The 22507-nt window shown below is 49.7% G+C and overlaps 1 protein-coding gene and 1 pseudogene across 1 annotated transcript in view; one reads left to right on the top strand and one right to left on the bottom strand.

The window, feature by feature from the left end:
- The window catches only part of LOC119965264 (polycystic kidney disease 2-like 2 protein), a 120058-nt gene that overhangs the window by 67055 nt on the left and 30496 nt on the right, over positions 1 to 22507 (bottom strand). The window contains exons 5-6 of the mRNA XM_038795772.1: positions 4648 to 4872; positions 3024 to 3252 (exon numbers count right to left, since the gene is read on the bottom strand). Coding sequence (XP_038651700.1) covers positions 3024 to 3252; positions 4648 to 4872 — 454 coding nt within the window. The remainder of the gene's footprint in view (positions 1 to 3023; positions 3253 to 4647; positions 4873 to 22507) is intronic.
- Positions 934 to 1016, top strand: LOC119965530 (annotated as a pseudogene).

Here is a 22507-nt window from a genome sequence, read left to right on the forward strand (position 1 = left end):
ACCGGCCACCCTCCCTGCTGATACCGCCCCTCCCCTACCTCCTTCACCCCTCTTCCCCCCCCCCCCCCCCCCCCCCCCCCCCCCCACCCCCCACCACTGCTGATGAATAGCGGCCATCTCCGGGCAAACCCCACCATAGTCCCTCTCAAGGTGAACTTTTTTTTAAATTTAGAGTACCCAATTCATTTTTTCCAATTAAGGGGCAATTTAACGTGGCCAATCCACCTAGCCTGCACATCTTTGGGTTGTGGGGGCGAAACCCACGCAAACACGGGGAGAATGTGCAAACTCCACACGGACAGTGACCCAGAGCCGGGATCGAACCTGGGATCTCGGCGCCGTGAGACCGCAGGGCTAACCCACTGCGCCACCGTGCTGCCCGTCTCAAGGTGAACTTGATCTTTTCCAACCTGAGCAATTCCGCGAGGTCGCTCTCCCAAACCCCTGGTTTTGGCATCTTTACCCAAGTCCTATTTTAAGGATGTGGACAAGGTGGTCACCTCAATAATCTGGGGGGAAAGGCAACCAGGGTTAGGAAGGTGGTCCTGCAGAGAGGGCGACAGGCAGGGGGCTGGTCTCCCAAATCTATTATATTGTAACTAATATTGTGAACGCGGAGAGGGTGCGGTGTTGGGTTGTAGGGGGAGGGGGAAGTCCCGGTGGGTCCAGATGGAGGAAGGCTAATGCAGGGGGTCGGGGTTGAGGGCACTAGCAACGGCGCTGCTCCCGTAAGCTCCGGGCAAGTACCCTGGAAGTCCGGTGGTGGTGACAATGTTGAAGATCTGGAGGCAGTTGAGACAGCACTTTAAGTTGATGGCTTGGTCAGGAGGGATGCTGATTAGGGAGAATCATAGATTAGAGCTGGGGAGGTTGGATGGGAGGTTTCTGAGATGGGAGGAGAGGGGGAATTAAGGTAATAAAAGATTTATTCCTAGCATTGCGCAGTGGCAATATCGTAGCCGATGAGGTTTAACCGAGGCGCGATTATTGCTTATTGAAAACTTTTCCCAATAAAAGATTTATTCCTGGGGGACGGTTAGCGAGGTTGGAAGAGTTGGGGGAGAAGTATGGATTGGCACAGAGGAAGGGTTTAGGTACCTGCAAGTCCAAGACTTTGTAAGGAAGACGTTTCCGCGCTTCCCGATAGCGGCAGCCCCCTCGTTGTTGGACGAGGTACTATCGGAAGGGGGTTGGAGAAGGGGGCGGTGTCGGCGATTTATGGGAAGAGATCGGAGAAGGATAGGGTAAACATGGAAGGGATTGAGGTCAAATGGAAAGAAGAGTTGGGAAGGTAATGGAAGAAGGTTTGTGGTGTGAGGTGCTACAAAGGATGAATGCCTCAATCTCCTGCGCGAGGTTGGGGCTGATACAATTGAAGGTTGTGTATAAGGCCCACCTCACAAAGGCGAGGATGAGCTGGCTCTTTGAGGGGGCGGACAATGTTTGCGTGCGGTGTGGGAATGGCCCCACAAACCATGTACATATGTTTTGGTCCTGCCCGAAGCTGGCCAAGTATTGGAGGGCGGTTTTTAACATCATCACGGGGGCGTCACATGTAGACTTGGAGCCAGGACACTTTGAGGCCATTTTCGGGATGTCAGACAGGCCCGAGCTCCAGGCGGGTGCGGGGGCAGATATTTTATTTACTTTTTAAAAATAATATTTATTTGAATCTTTGGAAAAATATATATCAACAAAACAATAATAACAATAACAATAATAATAATAAACACCCCCCCGGCACCCGTAACAACGCATATAACAAACCCCCCACCCCCCCAACCCCAATAAACAACAGAATAAATTAACAATAAGCAAATTAACTTAAACACTATCCCCCTAAACCCCCCCCCCCCCCCCCCCCCCCCCCGGGTTGCTGGTGCTGATCTAGTACCTTATCGTTGAGCCAGAAAGTCGAGGAAAGGCTGCCACCTCCTAAAGAACCCTTGTGCCGACCCCCTCAGGGCGAATTTGACCCTCTCCAGGTGAATGAATCCCGCCATGTCATTAATCCAGGTCTCCACACTCGGAGGTCTCGCATCTTTCCACTGCAGCAAGATCCTCCGCCGGGCTACTAGGGACGCAAAGGCCAAGACATCAGCCTCTTTCGCCTCCTGCACTCCCGGCTCCACCCCAACCCCAAATATCGTGAGTCCCCAGCCTGGCTTGACCCTGGATCCCACCACCCTCGACACCGTCCCCGCCACCCCCTTCCAGAACTCCTCCAGTTCCGGGCATGCCCAGAACATTTGGGCATGGTTCGCTGGACTCCCCGAACACCTGACGCACCTGTCTTCGCCCCCAAAGAACCTACTCATCCTAGATCCGGACATGTGGGCCCGGTGCAGCACCTTGAACTGGATGAGACTAAGCCTCGCACATGAAGTGGAGGAGTTCACCCTCTCCAGGGCATCCGCCCATGTCCCCTCCTCAATCTGCTCGCCCAGTTCCACCTCCCACTTAGCCGGGGGCAGATATTTTAGCCTTGATTGCTCGGAGGGAGGTCCTACTGGGGCGGAGGTCAGCTTCTCCGCCCTGTGCCTTGGTGTGGCGAGGGACCGCATGGAATTTTTGACCCTGGAGAAGGTGAATTTGAGCTAAGGGGTTCTACAATTCATGGAGTTTGTTTACCATGCACTTTTGGGAACTTGTTGCCATTGAACACTGGGTGGTGGTGGGGGGAAGGGGGGGGGGGGGGGGGGGGGGAGCAGGTGTTTGGTTTTTTTTTTCTGTTTTCTTATCTTAGTTTTTGAATTTGTGAGTCGATGTTTGAGACTGTATATTGACAGGGCCATTTTTGCAGTGGTTTCTTTGTTTTCTTTTGTTGTTTGTATGATGAAAATAATGAAAATGTGGTGAATAAAAAGATTTTTAAAAAGATTACCAATTGACTGTACCCTGTGAGCTCAACATGTACAACAATAAAGGATATATAGCAGCATCAAATGACATTTCTACGATATTCTAAACTTTGTTGAATGATTCAATAAAGCACACTATGGAAATACAAGCAGAGTACTGACCAGAACAATTAAAAAATCCAAACAATTCCAAAGATTCTTGAAGTATCTCAACTTGTAAGTGTACAGCTCTGTGCCTTCTTGGATCATATAGTTGCAGATAAAGAAACAAAAGATAATTTCACAGGCAGCAAGAAAGTAGTCGAAGTAAGAAACATATCGGAGGAGTTTGACTGTGAAAAGCTCAGAAGAAGGGATGGCTCCACCTGTTGCAGGAAATTCCACCAGGAGCCTGGTATGCAAGCAAGTTAAAGATTCAATCATTCTGGAGGAACTGAAAACGGATTTTACTTTTCTGGAAAATTCAATTCATAATTGCTGTTACAGCACAAATGCAACCCATATAATTTTAACTGAGCCTTGTACAGACCTCCAATTACACAATATTGAGATACACACAATTTACCCGTGTTTCGCTGTGCCAATTCCGAGTGCCTCGCAGCCAGGTCTCCCTCCAATGAGCACCAGTTGGCTGCAGGTAGAACTTCACCCTCTCACCCAGGAAAGTCCTCCCTAAAATCGCTCCGGTCCGCACAGCGACAAGAGTGACAATGGGTGGAAGAGAAAATTCAGGAAGGTGCCTGAGCTTAAGTCCTGGCACCGGAGGACAAGGTAAGTTTAAGGGTTGCCAGGGCAGGGAAGTGGCAAAGGGCTGGTATTGGAGGGTGCAGGCGGGGTTTGTAAAGAGCGAGATCAGGGTGTCGGGCAGAGCCTTGGGGAAAAGGTAGGTTCAGTGGACACTAGACCTTAAGGGAATCAGAAATGGGCTTCTGATGGACATGGTTCCTCCCCCCCCCCCCCCCCCCACCCCACACATACCTCTTCCTGCCAGAGATCTAAGCCCGTTCCCCCTAGCATCAGACAAATCCTCCCGTCCACCTAAAGATTCAGGCTGCATGGGAAATAGCCCTTAAGTGGCCAATTCCACTTAATAATAATCAATATTGTCACAAGTAGGCTTACATTAACACTGCAATGAAGTTACTTTGAAAGGCCCCGAGTCGCCTGTTCACTCCGGCGCCTGTTCGGGTACATAGTGGGAGAATTCAGAATGTCCAATTCACCTAACAAGCACGTCTTTCGGGACTTGTGGGAGGAAACCAGAGCACCCGGAGGAAACTCACGCAGACACGGGGAGAATGTGCAGACTCCACACAGACAGTGACTCAAGCCGGGAATCGAACCTGGGACCCTGGTGATGTGAAGCAACAGTGTTTACCACTGTGGTACCGTGCCGCCCACACTCAATTGAGGCCTTGGCCGCCCCGGCGTAAAATTGTAACCCAGAGGGAATTCCGTTCCATCAATTTCACGCTTCCCTGCCTAAAACCCTACCAGTGAGGGAACGTAAACATCAGACCTGGGAGATCAGAGTTAATTAGATCTGATTCACAAACAATTGTTTTTGTTAGGGTGCTCTATCCACACAACTACAGATGGGGAAAAGAAACATAACATGCAAATGCAATGAAATTGGGATAAAAAATGGCAAAGGATGAATTTGGCATGATGCAAATTGAATAATACAGATATACTGTTTGATTTCTGTGTTGTATAAATATACATTGAACAGTGGAAATATAACATGAATCATAGTCTTAAAAATATTCAAAATATGTTCACAAACCTGACTGCAGTAAACAAGTTAAGATTTGCATTGTAGACTGTGAAGTCTATGAAGACAGCTCTACTCCCACTATCAAGCCAGAGTTTTGATTTAAGGCGTTTAATTTTCACGATACTGGCACTTTTATCTCGTTCTAACTCGAAAATATAACCACCATTGCCGTATGTCCCAAGTCTACCCCAGTGCCACAGTTCAAACTCATTATCCGGAAGACGATATTCCCATCTGTTGGCAATTTAAAAAATGGAAAAAAGACATAAATCAACAACTCCAATGAAGCCACAGAAATATTCATGGAGTTGCAGTGACAACCTAGGGGATAACTTGCAGTTTATTACAATGCTGTAATACTTGAGCGATTAGGAAGTCAGAACCTGCGAAATAAAGGACCAGGGGTTTTGCAACACGTAAATATGTTAGGTTCCCGAAACATTAACAACAAGGATTTATAACAAAGAGTAGTTTATTCACTCCTGCCTTTACTCTGCCTGCACTTCCGGGGAGAACGCCCACACTCCCAACACATGACCCTTTTTGTAGCTGCGTCATCACGTGACCTACATCTTCCCCTTTTAGTTGGGACAATCGATTGCTTGAGATCTTACAGTGTGTGCGTAAATGGAAACGGTGTACAAATCATTTTGTCACATAAATTAAACAGGCTAACAATACGGGACTTCTGGTGGCAACGATGCGCTGAGCAGACACACATCAGGTGGCTTTCCTCCCAATTGCACCCAACATAGTGAATTTCTTTCAGTTTTTGGCCCAAAAAGCCACCTAAAACTCCCCCAAACATAAAAGGCATGAACAGCGATGAGGGGAAGGAAGATGCCGGCAAGCAGCAGTTTGAAGGGACGATGAGAAGGCAGAAGTGGAGGAAAGGGGCAGGAGCAATGGGCGGACGGACCAGAAGTCCCATGAGGCGAGGCAGGGGCCTAGGTGAACTAGGAGAGGGGAAGATCGGGATCCGATGGAAGTGCGTTCTAAAAAAGGAACTGACTGCTATGAAGGAAGCGATCAAGCCAAAGCTCCAGGTGGTGGTGAAGGAAGTGATAGCCACCCTTCGGCGCACGATAGACGGCCTGGGACGGTAGGTGGAGGCCGAGGAGAAGACGATCCTGGACCTGGAGAAGGCGTCGATGGACCAGAGCGAGAGGATAGTGGCTCTGGAGGCTGAGGTGAAGAGGTTAGTGGTGGCCCAAGGGAACTTAAAGGGGAAGGTTGAGGACCAGGAGAACAGGTTGGCAAAATGTCCGTATCTGGGTCTGCCAGAGGGGGTGGTGGGAAGGGATCCAACGGGCTACATCGCCCAAATGCTGGGCAACTTAGTTGGGAGAGAAGGCTTTCCAAACCCCTCCAGAGATGGACAGGGCACACAGGTCGCTCTGGCCTAAACCCCAAACTGAGGAGCAGCCAAGGGCAGTAATTGCAAAGCTGCACCGATACCAAGACCGGGAAAAGATCCTGAGGTGGGCCTGGCAGACAAAGATGTGCTCGTGGGAAATGGCACAAATCAGGGTCTATCTATATGGGGTGGACCAGGAAAAAAGAGGGCTGAATTTAATAGAGCGAGGTCGGTGCTCTACCAAAAAGAGATGAGATTTGGCATGCTATTCCTGGCCAGGCTCTGGGTAACATACCAGGGGAAGGAACCCCGACGAAGGCCAACGCGTTTGTAAAAACCTGGACGGAGAACAGACGTGGCAGCGGTGAAGGCATCGCGGTTGGGGGGTGGGGAAGAAAACAGAAGAGAACAAAAGTTGAGGACAGACCGAAAACACGGACTGTAATGTGGACTACAGTATATAGTTACGGGCCTATGCTGCCTCGTTTTTGTTTTCGACTTTGTTTCAGTTTGAAGCTGGCAAACAGGGAAAAGGGAGCAAGATTAGGGGAAGCAGATAAGGGGGTGAGGGAGGGGATGGAGACAGGTAGGCAGAACAAAGCAAGGATTAGATCAGCACAGGCAGAGGAGCCACCGTACTAGCGAGGAGGGCTCGCACGGTAAGACAGGCCATGGCGCACCTCTCAGGGGAGAGGGAGCGTCTGGCCAATGGGGGTGCAGAGCACAAGACAGGCCTCTCAGGGGAGAGGGAGCGTCTGGCCAAGGGGGGTGCAGAGCACAAGACAGGCCTCTCAGGGGAGAGGGAGCGTCTGGCCAAGGGGGGTGCAGAGCACAAGGGGGGGAGAACACAAGGTGGGGAAAGAGAGAAGGGGGACCGGGAGGGGGTCTCAGGGAGGGGGAACGGGGACGAGGGGATGCGCAGAACAGGAAGGAACAAAACGACAGGAAAGGCTAGGCAGCAAGACAGACATAGGCCCCTGCAGGTATGGATCAGGGTGAGGAACCAAGATGGTGCCGCAAGCAGCCACTCGGAGGGGCCCCTGGGCAAAGGGAGACTCTGGAGTGCAGGAGCACACCCACGTGGCGTACACATAGTTGACGGCCATTTTGGATGCCCCCCAACAAAGGGAAACCCCGGAGTGCAGGGGCATGTCCACCAGGTAAGTATGGTTGATCCTGTAGGACCGGGGGGGGGGGGGGGGGGGATCAGAAACCCCCCACCAGAATAGTCACCTGGAACATGAAAAGATCCAGAGTCTTCGCCCACCTGAGAAGCCTGAAGGCCGACATAGTCTACCTACAGGAGACACACCTGAGGGAGAAGGACAGACTGCTGGTAAGGAAGGGCTGGGTGGGACAGATGTACCGTTCATGATACGGGATGAGGGCTAGGGGAGTAGCCATACAGCTGAGCAAGAGGACAAGATTTACTGAGACCAGGGCAGTTATGGATCCAGGGGGACGGTACGTCATGGTCAACGGTGTCCTGGAAGGGGTGCTGCTAAATGTGTACACTCCTAATTGGGACGCACACATATAAAAAAGACCATGGTGGAAATCCCCGATATTGACACACACCGACTGATTATGGGGGAGGGGGGGGGGAGCAGCGACTTTAACTGTGTACAGGACCCACTGATCGACTGATCAAACCCCAGGAGGGGGAGAAAGACAGGCATGGCTAGGGAACTGGGAGCATTCATGGAGCAGATAGGGGTGGTGGACACGTGGAGGTTCCTACACCCGGGAGAAAAGGAGGTCTCGTTCTTTTCACAGGTGCACAGGATGTACACCCGCATGGACTTCTTTGCAGTGGGGAAATCGGCACTTCCAGGAATCATAGCAGCTGAATATTCTGTGATCGGAATCTCCGACCACGCTCCACATTACATGGATGTGAGGTTGGAGATGGGCCGTGCCCAGTGCCCCAAGTGGAGGCTGGACACGGACCTCCTGGCTGAGAAGGCCTTCTGCCAGTAGACGTTGCGGGCTATAGGCGACTACGTTAGTAACAACCAAAACGTGGAGGGTGAGACACTGAAGGCTGTGATTAAGGAGAGATTTAGCCGACAAACCATCTTGGAGGTCGACAGAAAGTACTCCGAGGCCCTGACCATAGAGCTGTTGGCGGGGAGGAAAAAGCTACAAATGGACTTTAGCCTGCTATCCACCAGGAAAGCAATGCACCAACTCCGCCAGACACAGGGCACCTTCTATGAACACGGAGACAAGGCTGGCCATGTACTGGCTCACCAGCTGAGAAAGCAGGCAGCCACAAAGGAAATAGCACAGGTAAAGAATAACAGAGGCAGACTGGTACCAAAAGAGGTCAACCGAGCATTCGGGACCTTCTACCGAGGGCTGTACACCTCTGGGCCTTCCAGTTGTGGGGTAGACAGACGGGCGGGGCGCGGGGCAGCTCCATGCAGGCGGGGAAGGCACCAGGACCCGATGGATTCCCGGCGGACTTCTACAAAAAATTTGCGCCGCCCTTGGCCCCACACCTAAGGGACATGTTTGCGGACTTGTTGGCAAGGGATACTTTGCCTCCTACCCTGGCGCAGGCCAAAATCTCATTGATACCCAAGGAAAGATGAAGACCCGATGGAATGTGGATCATACAGACCCATTTCGCTGCTGAAAATACTCACAAAGGTTTTGACAAAAAGGCTGGAAAGATGCGAAAGCGATGGTTGCAGAGGACCAAACGGGCTTTGTCAAGGGTAGGCAACTCACTGCGAACATCAGGTAGCTGCTGAATATAATAATGACTGCTCCCACCCACCCAGGGAGAGAACACCAGAGGTGATCATCTCCCTGGATGCAGAAAAGGCCTTTGACAATGGAATGGAAGCACTTCCTCGAGGTACTGGAACGATTTGGGCTCGGAGCAGGATTCACCGCCTGGGTGAGGCTCCTGTACAACGCTCCCAAAGCGAGTGTTCGAACCAACACCAACTCTGAATACTTCCAGCTACAAAGAGGCACAAGGCAAGGATGCCCATTGATCCTGCTCCTGTTCACGCTGGCAACTGAACCCCTGGCGATAGCCCAGCAGGACGTGAAAAGCTGGAAGAGCATCCAGAGAGGAGATTGAGAGCACAGAGTCTCACTCTATGTGGATGACCTGTTCCTGTATGTCTGGAAGCCACAGGAAGGACTGCGGCAATACTGCAGATCCTGAAAGAGTTCAGAACATTCTTGGGGAGGAAAATCAAAGGTGGCCTGGCATTACCAAACCTGCAGTACTACCACTGGGCAGCAACGGCAGAAAGAGTGAGAGGATGGGTACACAAACTCAATTCACAGTGGGTGCGGATGGAGGAGGCCTCCTACAAGGGGACGACCTTCTGGGCCTTGGCTACAGTAGCACTCCCATCCCGCTCGGCAAAATACACATCAAGCCCAGTGGTAGCGGCTACACTGGAAGCTTGGGCCCAATTAAGACAGCACTTTGGGCTGACTAGGATGTCCCCCATGGCCCGCATCTGCGGCAACCACAGATTCCCCCCAGCCATGCTAGACACCATCTTTCAGAAATGGAGAAGGGACAGGGGCACGCTGACGGTCGGGGACTTTTACATGGGGCACAGACTGGCGACACTGGACGAACTGACGGAGGAATGGGAACTGCGGACGGGGCAGGAAATGAGACCCTACAAATAAAGCACTTCCTCTGCAAAGAGAAAGTAGGGTACACCGGGGCCACAGAAACTACACTATTGGAGGACCAGATAAATACAGATAGTAAAGAAGGGGCACACTATGGGAAAATGAATGAACAGCGACTGGACAGAGCCCGAACACCACTGGATGAGAGCAGCTGGAAATGGGAGGATGAACTGGGGACAGAAGTGGGGTGGGGACTTTGGAGCGAAGCACTGAGCAGGGCCAACTCCACCTCCTCCTACACAAGGCTCAGCCTCATGCAGTTCAAAGTGGTGCTGAGATCACACAGAGGGTCCCGGCCAACTACACCCATACGTTCTGGGCTTGTCCCAAACTGGCTGGGTTCTGGACAGCCTTCTCCGAGGCAATGCTCAAGGTTGTGGGGGTGAGAGTGAAGCCATGCCCAAATGTGGCAATCTTCGGGGTATCGGAGAGGCCAGAGTAACACATGCGGAAGAGGGCCGACACCGTTGCTTTCGTTTCCCTAGTCGCATGCCGGAGAATCCTGCTCGGCTGGCGATCTGCAGCACCGCCCAAAGCTGCAGACTGGCTCGCTGACCTCTCGGAATTTCTGGAGAAGATTAAATATGCCATCCGATGGTTGGAGGAAGGCTTCCTAAATGCATGGGGGCAGTTCGACCGCCTGTTCCAGAACCTGTTTGAGGCCAGCAACAACGGATAGGGAAATGGGAAAGGTAGAAATAAAAGAGAGAGGAAAAAGAAAAGAAAGGCAAGGGGGGGAACCATAGGAACACGCTACCCGGGGGAAGGGGGGGAAGAGGAGGAAGGGCTGGAGAGACACAAAAGAGACAACGTGGGAGGGAGGGGGAAACAACCCCCCCCAACCTCCAGGAGAAACATGGCCGAAGCCGATGGAGGAAGAAAAGAAATAGGGGGGGGGCAGAGGGTGAGAGGAAGGGGGGAACACCACCCCCACCCCCCAAGCCAACCGGGGGGGGGCACAAGGGTAGGTGGGTTGGCGGAGGATAGGGAGAGGCAGGGTGGGGGGGGGGGGGGGGGGCGCGGGAAGGACCGCATGCTGAGCCGGATGGTGGCAGACCATGTATAGGAAACCACAAGAGAAGGAAAAGACAAAGCTTTCTGCATTGTACAGTAAATGAACACGACCAGCAATGTACATAAGTCTTTATAATTCTTGAAAACGCCAATAAAAAGATTTTTAAAAAACAGGCTAACAATATAAAACTAGTTACATATGGTGAGGCACAGATTAAGCTGTTGCAGTTGGTGAATTGCCCATTGTATCTTCTTCCACCCCCCACCCCGCCATTTTCATTGTACAAAGATGAGATTCAAAGGTCAGTTCTAGACTAGGTGGTAATATGGTCCTGATACTTTATGTTTGGTTTGCTCAGACATCCTGAGGGTGTGATGATGCCGGTTAGTGGCGTTGTAGTCTTTCTCAGGCTGGTGTCCTCAGTGTGGATGACCGAGAGCATTCTGTCAGTGTGCTGGGTGGGTGTAACGCAAACTGCATTGGTCTCTGGAGGAGTCTGCATGTCTCCTGGTGTCGAGGGCTTGTTGTAGGCCGGATGACTGTAGTGCTGCGGTATCTGTTTGTGCTGGTTCCTATATCCGTAGGAGGTGATGGTGGTTGTGTACACAGTGCGCACTATCGGAGGCTACCATGTAACTGTTCATTTGCAGGGCAGGCTGTATAACGCCACCAAATTGTCAAGGCCACATGCAGTCCAGATTCAACCATGTGATCAGGATTGGGTCTTTGGGCATTTCGATCATAGTACATTTTGCTTCTCAATCAGCATTGCACAGGAGCATCATTCACGTTGGTTTCTAGTTGTTTAGCCGAGCATACCGCCTGTTCCACCACAACTTTGACTGCGGGTATAGGGGGCCACACATGATACGCTCAAAGTCCCATGTGTGTGCAGAGTTTCAAAACTCTGTGGAGACAAATTGGCGCGCGCTGTCTGATGTGAGTTTCTGCAGGATGCTGTGTGCAGTGAAATGTCTCTTGAGCTTGATGATGATTGTGTTGCGCATCATGTTTGGCAGGCAGTCCAGTTTAAACCACTCGGAATCTGAATCAACTCAGACTAAATGTTATTTTCCATTCCATTCAAAGATGTTGGCTGCTGTAAATGCCCATGGGAGGTCCAGGACCTAATGTAAATGCAGCTTGATGTGGCTTCAGTGTATTGCATGCTGCACATCTGGAAACTTTCCTTTACATATCTGGGTATATGGAGGGCTGGCAGAGTAATTCCTTGGCCCTGTATCTGGCTGCTACAAACCCGGAATCCTTCTGTTGAAGTTGCTGGGTGCAGTACTGAAGAACATAAGAATATAAGAACTACGAGCAGGAGTAGGCCATCTGGCCCCTCGAGCCTGCTCCGCCATTCAATGAGATCATGGCTGACCTTTTGTGGACTCAGCTCCACTTTCCGCCCCGAACACCATAACCCTTAATCCCTTTATTCTTCAAAAAACTATCTATCTTTACCTTGAAAACATTTACTGAAGGAGCCTCAACTGCTTCACTGGGCAAGGAATTCCATAGATACACAACCCTGTGGGTGAAGAAGTTCCTCCTACACTCAGTCCTAAATCTACTTCCCCTTATTTTGAGGCTATGTCCCCTAGTTCTGCTTTCACCCGCCAGTGGAAACAACCTGCCCGCATCTATCCTATCTATTCCCTTCATAATTTTAAATGTTTCTATAAGATCCCCCCTCATCCTTCTAAATTCCAACGAGTACAGTCCCAGTCTACTCAACCTCTCCTCATAATCCAACCCCTTCAGCTCTGGGATTAACCTAGTGAATCTCCTCTGCACACCCTCCAGTGCCAGTATGTCCTTTCTCAAGTAAGGAGACCAAAACTGAACACAATACCCCAGGTGTGGCCTCACTAACACCTTATACAATTGAGGCATAACCTCCCTAGTCGTAAACTCCATCCCTCTAGCAATGAAGGACAAAATTCCATTTGCCTTCTTAATCACCTGTTGCACCTGTAAACCAACTTTCTGTGACTCATGCACTAGCACACCCAGGTCTCTCTGCACAGCGGCATGCTTTAATATTTTATCGTTTAAATAATAATCCCGTTTGCTGTTATTCCTACCAAAATGGATAACCTCACATTTGTCAACATTGTATTCCATCTGCCAGACCCTAGCCCATTCACTTAACCTATCCAAATCCCTCTGCAGACTTCCAGTATCCTCTGCACTTTTCGCTTTACCACTCATCTTAGTGTCATCTGCAAACTTGGACACATTGCCCTTGGTCCCCAACTCCAAATCATCTATGTAAATTGTGAACAATTGTGGGCCCAACACGGATCCCTGAGGGACACCACTAGCTCCTGATTGCCAACCAGAGAAACACCCATTAATCCCCACTCTTTGCTTTCTATTAATTAACCAATCCTCTATCCATGCTACTACTTCACCCTTAATGCCATGCATCTTTATCTCATGCAGCAACCTTTTGTGTGGCACATTGTCAAAGGCTTTCTGGAAATCCAGATATACCATATCCATTGGCTCCCTGTTATCTATTGCACTGGTAATGTTCTCAAAAAATTCCACTAAATAAATTAGGCACGACCTGCCCTTTATGAACCCATGCTGCGTCTGCCCAATGGGACAATTTCTATCCAGATGCCTCGCTATTTCTTCCTTGATGATAGATTCCAGCATCTTCCCTACTACCAAAGTTAAGCTCACTGGCCTATAATTTCCTGCTCTCTGCCTACCTCCTTTTTTAAACAGTGGTGTCAAGTTTGCAAATTTCCAATCCACCGGGCCCACCCCAGAGTCTAGTGAATTTTGGTAAATCATCATTAGTGCATCTGCAATTTCCCTAGCCATCTCTTTTAGCACTCTGGGATGCATTCCATCAGGGCCAGGAGACTTGTCTACCTTTAGCCCCATTAACTTGCACATCACTACCTCCTTAGTGATAACAATCATCTCAAGGTCCTCACCTGTCATAGCCTCATTTCTATCAGTCGCTGGCATGTTATTTGTGTCTTCCACTGTGAAGACTGACCCAAAAAACTCTTTCAGTTCCTCAGCCATTTCCTCATCTCCCATTATTAAAACTCCCTTCTCATCCTCTAAAGGACCAATATTTACCTTAGCCACTCTTTTTTGTTTTATATATTTGTAAAAACTTTTACTGTCTGTTTTTATATTCTGAGCAAGTTTACTCTCATAATCTATCTTACTCTTCTTTATAGCTTTTTTAGAGGGGCTGAAGGCGGATGTGGCCATGCTCCAGGAGACGCACCTGAAGGTGGCGGACCAGGTTCGACTGAGGAAGGGATGGGTGGGCCAAGTATTTCATTCAGGGCTGGATGCGAAGAATCGGGGGGTGGCGATCCTGCTGGGAAAGAGGGTGTCGTTTGAGGCGTCAAAGGTGGTGGCTGACAGTGGCGGGAGGTATGTGATGGTGAGTGGTAAGCTGCAGGGGGAGCGGGTGGTGCTGGTGAATGTCTACGCCCCGAACTGGGACGATGCGGGGTTTACGCGGCGCATGTTGGGCCGCATTCCGGATCAGGAGGCGGGGGGCCTGATCATGGGGGGGGAGGGTGGACTTCAACACGGTGCTGGATCCCCCCTTGGATCGATCCAGGTCCCGGACGGGTAGGAGGCCGGCGGCGGCTAAGGTGTTGAGGGGTTTATGGATCAGATGGGAGGGGTGGATCCCTGGAGGTTTGCGAGGCCAAGGGCCAGGGAATACTCGTTTTTCTCCCACGTGCATAAGGCCTATTCCAGGATTGATTTTTTTTGTCCTAAGCAGGGGGTTGGTTTCGAGGGTGGAGGATGCCGAGTACTCTGCCATAGCCATTTCGGATCATGCCCCGCACTGGGTGGACCTCGGGCTGGGGGAGGAGAGGGGCCAGCGCCCGCTCTGGCGCTTGGAGGTGGGTCTGCTGGCAGACGAGGAGGTGGGCGGGAGGGTTCGGGGGTGTATCAAGAGGTACCTTGAGGCCAACGATAACGGGGAGGTCCGAGTGGGGACGGTCTGGGAGGCATTGAAGGCGGTGATTAGAGGGGAGTTGATTTCCATCCGAACCCATAGGGAGAGGAGAGAGCAGAGAGAGAGGGAGAGATTGGTGGGGGAGATGGTGAGGGTGGACAGGAGATATGCGGAGGCTCCGGAGGAGGGATTGCTGGGGGAGCAGCGTAGCCTTCAGGACAGGTTCCATCTACTTTATAGCTTTTTTAGTAGCTTTCTGTTGCCCCCTAAAGATTTCCCAGTCCTCTAGTCTCCCACCAATCTTTGCCACTTTATATGCTTTTTCCTTCAATTTGATACTCTCCCTTATTTCCTTAGATATCCACGGTCGATTTTCCCTCTTTCTACCATCCTTCCTTTTTGTTGGTATAAACCTTTGCTGAGCACCTTGAAAAATCATTTGGAAGGTTCTCCACTGTTCCTCAACTGTTCCACCATAAAGTCTTTGCTCCCAGTCTACCTTAGCTAGTTCTTCTCTTATCCCATTGTAATCTCCTTTGTTTAAACACAAAGCACTAGTATTTGATTTTACCTTCTCACCCTCCATCTGTATTTTAAATTCCACCATATTGTGATCGCTCCTTCCGAGAGGATCCCTAACTATGAGATCATGAATCAATCCTGTCTCATTACAGAGGACTAGATCTAGGACCGCTTGTTCCCTCTTAGGTTCCATTACATACTGTTCTTGGAAACTATCGCGGATACATTCTATAAACTCCTCCTCAAGGTTGCCTTGACCGACCTGGTTAAACCAACCGACATGTAGATTAAAATCCCCCAAAGAAGTAGGGATGACGAATCGCTGGCCACGCAGTATCAGTCCCTCCTGTACAATAAGTTCAACACTGATGGTGAAGAATATACAGAGTTCTGGAAGCACCCTTGAGGACTCAGGCCAGTCTTTGTATGTGATGTTCGCTTGTTAGGTATCTTTGTGTTTCTGGATTATGCGAGAGGACAGCACCTCTATTGTCATGATGTCTATGTCTTCCTCATGATCAGCCTGGTCGTAATGTGTCCAAAGGCCAATGAGAGGGCATCAGTCCTTGCCATGTTTGTAAACAAATGCTGAGATTGTACCGTTGCATCTTTAGCAACAGTGTGAAGAGGCTTTTTTCAGATAGTTATGAGAGGCTGGTGATTTCTTTCAAGTTGCAGGGTGACCATATTTCTGACAGGCGAAGACTAAAGCAAAGAGTTCCTTTTCAATCTGTGCATAACGAGTCTCAGTGTCTTGAAGCAAAGGCTAATGTTCTGCCATTCTGAATGCAGACTGCACCAAGTGCATGCTGGGAGGCGTCTGCTGATAAAAGTGAACAGAACAGACTACTGCAAAGAAGTATACCGACAACTCGACAACCAGGAACACTACAGGCAGTTACCCGCAGATCCAACCAAGGAACACATCCGCCAACTCAGCAGACTGATCAAGACCTTAGATCCAGACCTTCAGAACACCCTACGTGCTCTCATCCCACGTAATCCCCGCATTGGAGATCTCTACTGCCTCCCGAAAATACACAAGGCCAACACACCAGGCCGTCCTATCGTTTCAGGCAATGGGACCCTGTGTGAGAACCTCTCTGGCCACATCGAGGGCATCTTGAAACCCATCGTACAAGGTACACCCAGCTTCTGTCGCGACACGACGGACTTCCTACAGAAACTCAGCACCCATGGACCAGTTGAACCAGGAACATTCCTCGTCACAATGGATGTCTCGGCACTCTACACCAGCATCCCCCATGACGACGGCATTGCTGCAACAGCCTCAGTCCTCAACACCGACAACTGCCAATCTCCAGACGCAATTCTGCAACTCATCCGTTTCATTCTAGACCACAACGTCTTCACCTTCGACAACAAATTCTTCATCCAGACGCACGGAACAGCCATGGGGACCAAATTTGCACCTCAATATGCCAACATCTTCATGCACAAGTTTGAACAGGACTTCCTCACCACACAGGACTTTCAACCGATGCTATACACCAGATACATCGATGACATTTTTTTCCTTTGGACCCACGGCGAGACATCACTGAAACGACTACACGATGACATCAATAAGTTCCATCCCACCATCAAACTCACCATGGACTATTCTCCAAATTCAGTTCCATTCTTGGACACACTCGTCTCCATCAAGGACGGTCACCTCAGCACCTCGCTTTACCGCAAGCCCACAGATAATCTCACGATGCTCCACTTCTCCAGCTTTCACCCGAAACACATTAAAGAAGCCATCCCCTATGGACAAGCCCTCCGTATACACAGGATCTGCTCAGACAAGGAGGAGCGCAACAGACACCTACAGATGCTGAAAGATGCCCTCGTACGAACGGGATATGGCGCTCGACTCATTGATCGACAGTTCCACCGCGCCACAGCAAAAAACCGCACCGACCTCCTCAGAAGACAAACACGGGACACCACTGACAGAGTACCCTTCGTCGTCCAGTACTTTCCTGGGGCGGAGAAACTACGACATCTTCTTCGCAGCCTCCAACACATCATCAGCGAGGATGGACATCTTGCCAAGGTCATCCCCACACCCCCACTACTGGCCTTCAAACAACCGCGCAACCTCAAACAAACCATTGTTTGCAGCAAATTACCCAGCCTTCAGAACAGCAACCACAACACCACAAAACCCTGCCAGGGTAATCTCTGCAAGACATGCCAGATCATCGACATGGACACCACCATTACACGTGGAAACACCACCCACCAGGTACGCGGCGCATACTCGTGCGACTCGACCAATGTAGTCTACCTCATACGCTGCAGGAAAGGATGTCCCGAAGCGTGGTACATTGGCGAGACCATGCAGACACTGCGACAACGAATGAACGGGCATCGTGCGACTATCAACAGGCAGGACTGTTCCCTTCCAGTTGGGGAACACTTCAGCAGTCAAGGACATTCAGCCTCTGATCTCCGGGTCAGCATTCTACAAGGAGGCCTTCAGGAGACGCGACAACGCAAAATTGCTGAGCAAAAACTTATAGCTAAGTTCCGCACGCATGAATGCGGACTCAACCGGGATCTGGGATTCATGTCGCATTACATTCGGCCCCCACCAACAAGCCTGGACTTGCAGAGGCCTACCGACTGAACTGGCTTGGGACAATTCACACCTCTTTAACCTGGAGTTACCTCTCTCTCTGCATCTTTGATGATTTGATTGCCTGCAGGTGCTCGCATTCCGGGCATCCCTGACTGTGTCTATATAAACATTTCTGGAACAAGCCTTTCCATTCACCTGAAGAAGGAGCCGTGCTCCGAAAGCTCGTGTTTGAAACAAACCTGTTGGACTTTAACCTGGTGTTGTAAGACTTCTTACTGTGCTCACCCCAGTCCAACGCCGGCATCTCCACATCATGGATAAAAGTGTGGGTGCTCAAACGTCAAAGTAGCACCGGTGGGGCTGCCAGTGTTTGTTTGAGTCTGTTGAAGAGTCTGTGTGGTGCTCCTGCCAGCACCACTCAATGTCCTGGTGGAGAGATTAACAAAGAGGTCCAGTGACTTCACTGTAATGTGGAATGAACTTAGAAAGATAATTTGCCATACCAAGGAAGCACTGTAAGGTCTGCTTTTCCACAGGAATGGCCATCTGTTGTAAGGCCACGTCTTGTTTGTATCGGGCTTTTTACCATCGGCAGTGAGTAAATGATCCATGGAAAGGAAACTGGTTGATCCTGAATCTGCATTTTGCAGGGTTAAGCTTGACACCCAGTACTGCAAATACTTCTGTTTCCTGACTAAAATCTCTTTTTTTTCTGATTGTTCATATAACATGCAGATTTTAATGGCTGTTTGTAATGTAAAATCTTTCTCCCACAGCAGCTGTGTGCGGACTATATCACTGTGTAGTTCTCAGATTATTTGATCCATGACTAACTCATCAGTAAGGGGGGCAAATGCACATTTCTTTGCTAAGATCTTCAAGGTGGCCATATAAGGTCGTATTGATTCATCTGCTCTTTGGTTTACCTTGCCTGTTGAGGATTATATTTTCTATCAGAAGACTTTTTTCAGAATTGTTTCAGGATCCTCTTTTTCTTCCTCTATCTGCAGACAAACTCCACTTTCCCCAGGGCCTCAGGTTTAATAAGGTGTGCTTGTAATTGCTTTGATTCGTCAGATAATACAGCACCGCTCCTTCTCGAAATTTCCCCAACTGTCTGCAACGCTTTCATCAAAGGTGAGTGGGTCGGTGCGGCCATCCTGCCAACTCCTGACACCATGTCAATGTGTTTCACTCCCGAAACACTGAAAACAAAGACTTGTATCAAACAATGAAGGAACCGTAATATAGTTCCAGATCAGGATGGTGTGAGACTTGAAGGGAAACTTGCGGTGTTTCTGTGCATCTGCTGCCCTTCTCCTTCTATGATGTGGAGATGCCAGCATTGGTCGGCGTTGGATGCTGTCTTGAGACAATTCACACCTCTTTAACCTGGGGTTACCCCATCTCTGTATCTGTAAAGACTTAATTAGCTGCAAATGCTCGCATTCTAAGCATTGTCTGGTATCTTTGAATTTGTCTATATATATGTTTCTGGAACATACCTCTTCATTCACCTGAGGAAGGAGCAGTGCTCCGAAAGCTAGTGTTTGAAATAAACATGTTGGACTTTAACCTGTTGTAAGACTCCTTACTCTTCTCCTTCTAGGTGGTAGAGATCGTGGGTTTGGAAGGTGCTTTCGAAGGACCTTTGGTGTGTTGCTGCAATGCAACTTGGAAATGATACACACTGTTGCCACTATAAGTCAATGGCGGAGGGAGTGAATGGTGAAGATGAGCAATGGGGTGCCAAGCAAACAGGCAGCTTTGTCCTGCATGGTTTGGAGCTTCTTGAGTGTTGTTGGAGGTGCACTCATCATCAAACCCCGGACTGTGCATTGCAGATGGTGAATGGACTTTGGGGAGTCAGAAGATGAGTTACTCTCTACAGAATTCCAAGCCTCTGACCGGCTCTTATAGCCACAGTATTTATATGGCTGGTGCACTTCAGTTTCTGGTCAATGGCAAACCCCCAGGATGATCTGAAAAATAACACTGTACAAGTTACCCTCATTGTCCCAGGTGAATTGCTCCTATTATCCACAAATATTTGAACTGTTGCTCTATACTGAATGACATATCTTCATAACTGTATGAGGGGAAACATATATACACCACCTTAACAAAAAGAGAGTGAGATTCTGAAATTGGCAAACCAACAAGACAGGATATCAGAGGACGAGCGACCAATCTAATGGCTGCGTCACGCCCGGCACGGATCCTTGCCAGCAGGATAGGTCACCGGAGAGGCCAAAATCGGGATCTGCGCCAGGCGCAGATCAGAAACCGATTTAACTGGCCCACTCCCGTTGGTGTGTTTCGGGTCCTGCCTAGACATGGCAAGATACCAATTAATACCAATTGAGGCCAATATCTGTGTCGTTAATGGGACAGACCCCCTGTCTAATGGCCTCCCATGATCTAACTGGCTCCCCAATGAGTGGTCACACGGGCGCTCTTTAGCACACCTGTTTAAAAACATGAAGCTCGTACAATGGCTGCTGAGGGGATCAAAGGAGGCAATCAGCCCAGTGGCTCAGGAGCTGCTGCCCCCCCCCCCCCCCCCCCCCCCCGAGGGGTGGGGGGGAGATGTCCGAGGTTGGCAGGCGGGACAGCTGCCAGGAGCTGACGCCAACGCACCCATGCGGCCCGGTGGAGGTCGGTGAGCTTCTTCCGACACTGGACCTAGGTCCTCCTGGTTTGGCTACCCGAGCTGATGGCTTCTGCCACTGTCTCCCAGGCTGACCTGTGGCCGACCTTCATACCCCCTCTGGGGAACAGGATGTCCCGTTGCGACTCCACCACGTCCAGAAGTCTGGGAGCTGGGTACCATCGTGCCATCTTCATTGGTTGGCATCTATTAAGGTGCCTCATGCTCATCCTTTCCCGACAATGCCACTCGCTCAGTGTCTTCCTCTGGCTTCAGCGTTACTCCCCTCTCATGTGCCAGGTTATGAAATGCGCAGCAGCCGACCGTGATGCGGGATACCCGCAAATTTCAGGGCTCCCTCAGACCTATCAAGGTTTCTAAAACCCATCTTCAAACGGCCAATGACCTGCTTGATGATGACCCTTGTAGTCATATGACAGAAGTTGTCCATGTGCCTGCCTGTATTTAAACAATGGGCCAGAAGCCATGAATTTAGAGGATACACCTTATAATAATAAGATAATAATCTTTATTATCACAGGTAGGCTTACATTAACACTGCAATGAAGTTACCATGACCCACACATCCTGCTGCAAAGGTGTTTGAGTGGTGTGAAGAGCTGACATAATTGGAAGGATGGATGTCGAAGCAGCAAGATGTATGAGCCATTTTTAAAAAAAAATTTCATTCAAGGCATTTTCAGATTATGTACAAAACACACAATATAAAAACTTTGTACAAGTATTTCTCAACAAAGCCCCTCTGTCTTAAACTCCATCTGCCCCACTTTTTAAGTATACTGGATGTATGAGTCATGACAGCTTCTTGTGTACACCTGCGTGATCTGCTTATCGTGGTCACAGACAACTTGAATATTCAAAGAGTGGAACCCCTTCCTGTTCACAAAGACATCTAGCTGCACTGAAGGAAGCTTTATGGCTACACGGGTCGCACCTTTTACCTCCTGCACCTGGGGGAATCCAGCCATGGCCGTGAAGCCAACTTGGCTTGACTGTCATCATTGGTTGTGAACTTGATACATTGACAAGTCATGACCTCCAGGACCTCCTTTATACAATATTGGGCCACTGACCGAGAGAGACCACATGGATCTCCGCATGATGCCTGGATAAAACAACAGGGGAAAACATGGAGTGCCGACATCATCTTTCAGGTTACATGTGCTACTTCCTACTTGCATTAACTCCAGCATTCCACTCAGCTCCACCAACACCTCCCTGGAGAGATGCAGCCTTTGTAGATATTGGCGCTTGGATATCTCTTTAAAGTGGAGTCTCCTTGAGCTGAGTAACACCTTCTGGGCTATGAAACTGCCGTATTACCTTTGTGCCCTCCTCATCCACGCCCAATGATTTCCTTAATCTCCTGGAACTCCTCTGGCCACTGTACAAGTGCTCCATGTGGGTGCATCCCTAACTCTGTGCCTCTCCCTCCTTCACTGGAGAAGTCCATTTCTGAAAGCATTCACCCCATAGCTGGATGATGAGTCTACCATGATTAGGCTCTGAAGAATCTTGCTCTGTCTCCGGTGGTTGCTGTGTAGCTGGGAGACAGCTTTTCACTAGAACTGCTTCATTTTGGCTCCACCCTCTGCAGTGCCTCTGAACCTGGTCGTCACTTCATCAACTCATAGCCTACAGACAGCTTCTTAATGAGGCTACCAGCTCCCTCCACCTCAGCTGCTGCTCAGATCTTGCCTCATTTGATGAGATGAGACTGCAGGCAGTGTCTATCCTGCGTGCTGTTGATTAAAATCAGAAGAAACAAATCGGAAAATACATGCCATTTGGGTGTTCACCAAACTTAAATACTTTCCTGCTTAAATACTTAATACTTTCCTGTTTAAATACTTAAATACTTTCCTTAAATACTATGTCTGCCAATAATCTGGCCCGCTACTTGCACCTGCTAAAATTGGTTGGTAACTTGGAGTCAGCCAAATGTGGGCCCCTACCCTGCCTCCACCTCCATGGGCTGGTAAAAAGAAACTATTTCCTCTTTTCATGGCAGAGATCACAGCAGATCCAGCTCACTGCAAACACAGACACACCAAAGCATTTTTCCTCAAAATTGAAATCAAAACACT

Source organism: Scyliorhinus canicula, chromosome 4, assembly GCF_902713615.1.
Source record: "Scyliorhinus canicula chromosome 4, sScyCan1.1, whole genome shotgun sequence".
NCBI lineage: Eukaryota > Metazoa > Chordata > Chondrichthyes > Carcharhiniformes > Scyliorhinidae > Scyliorhinus > Scyliorhinus canicula.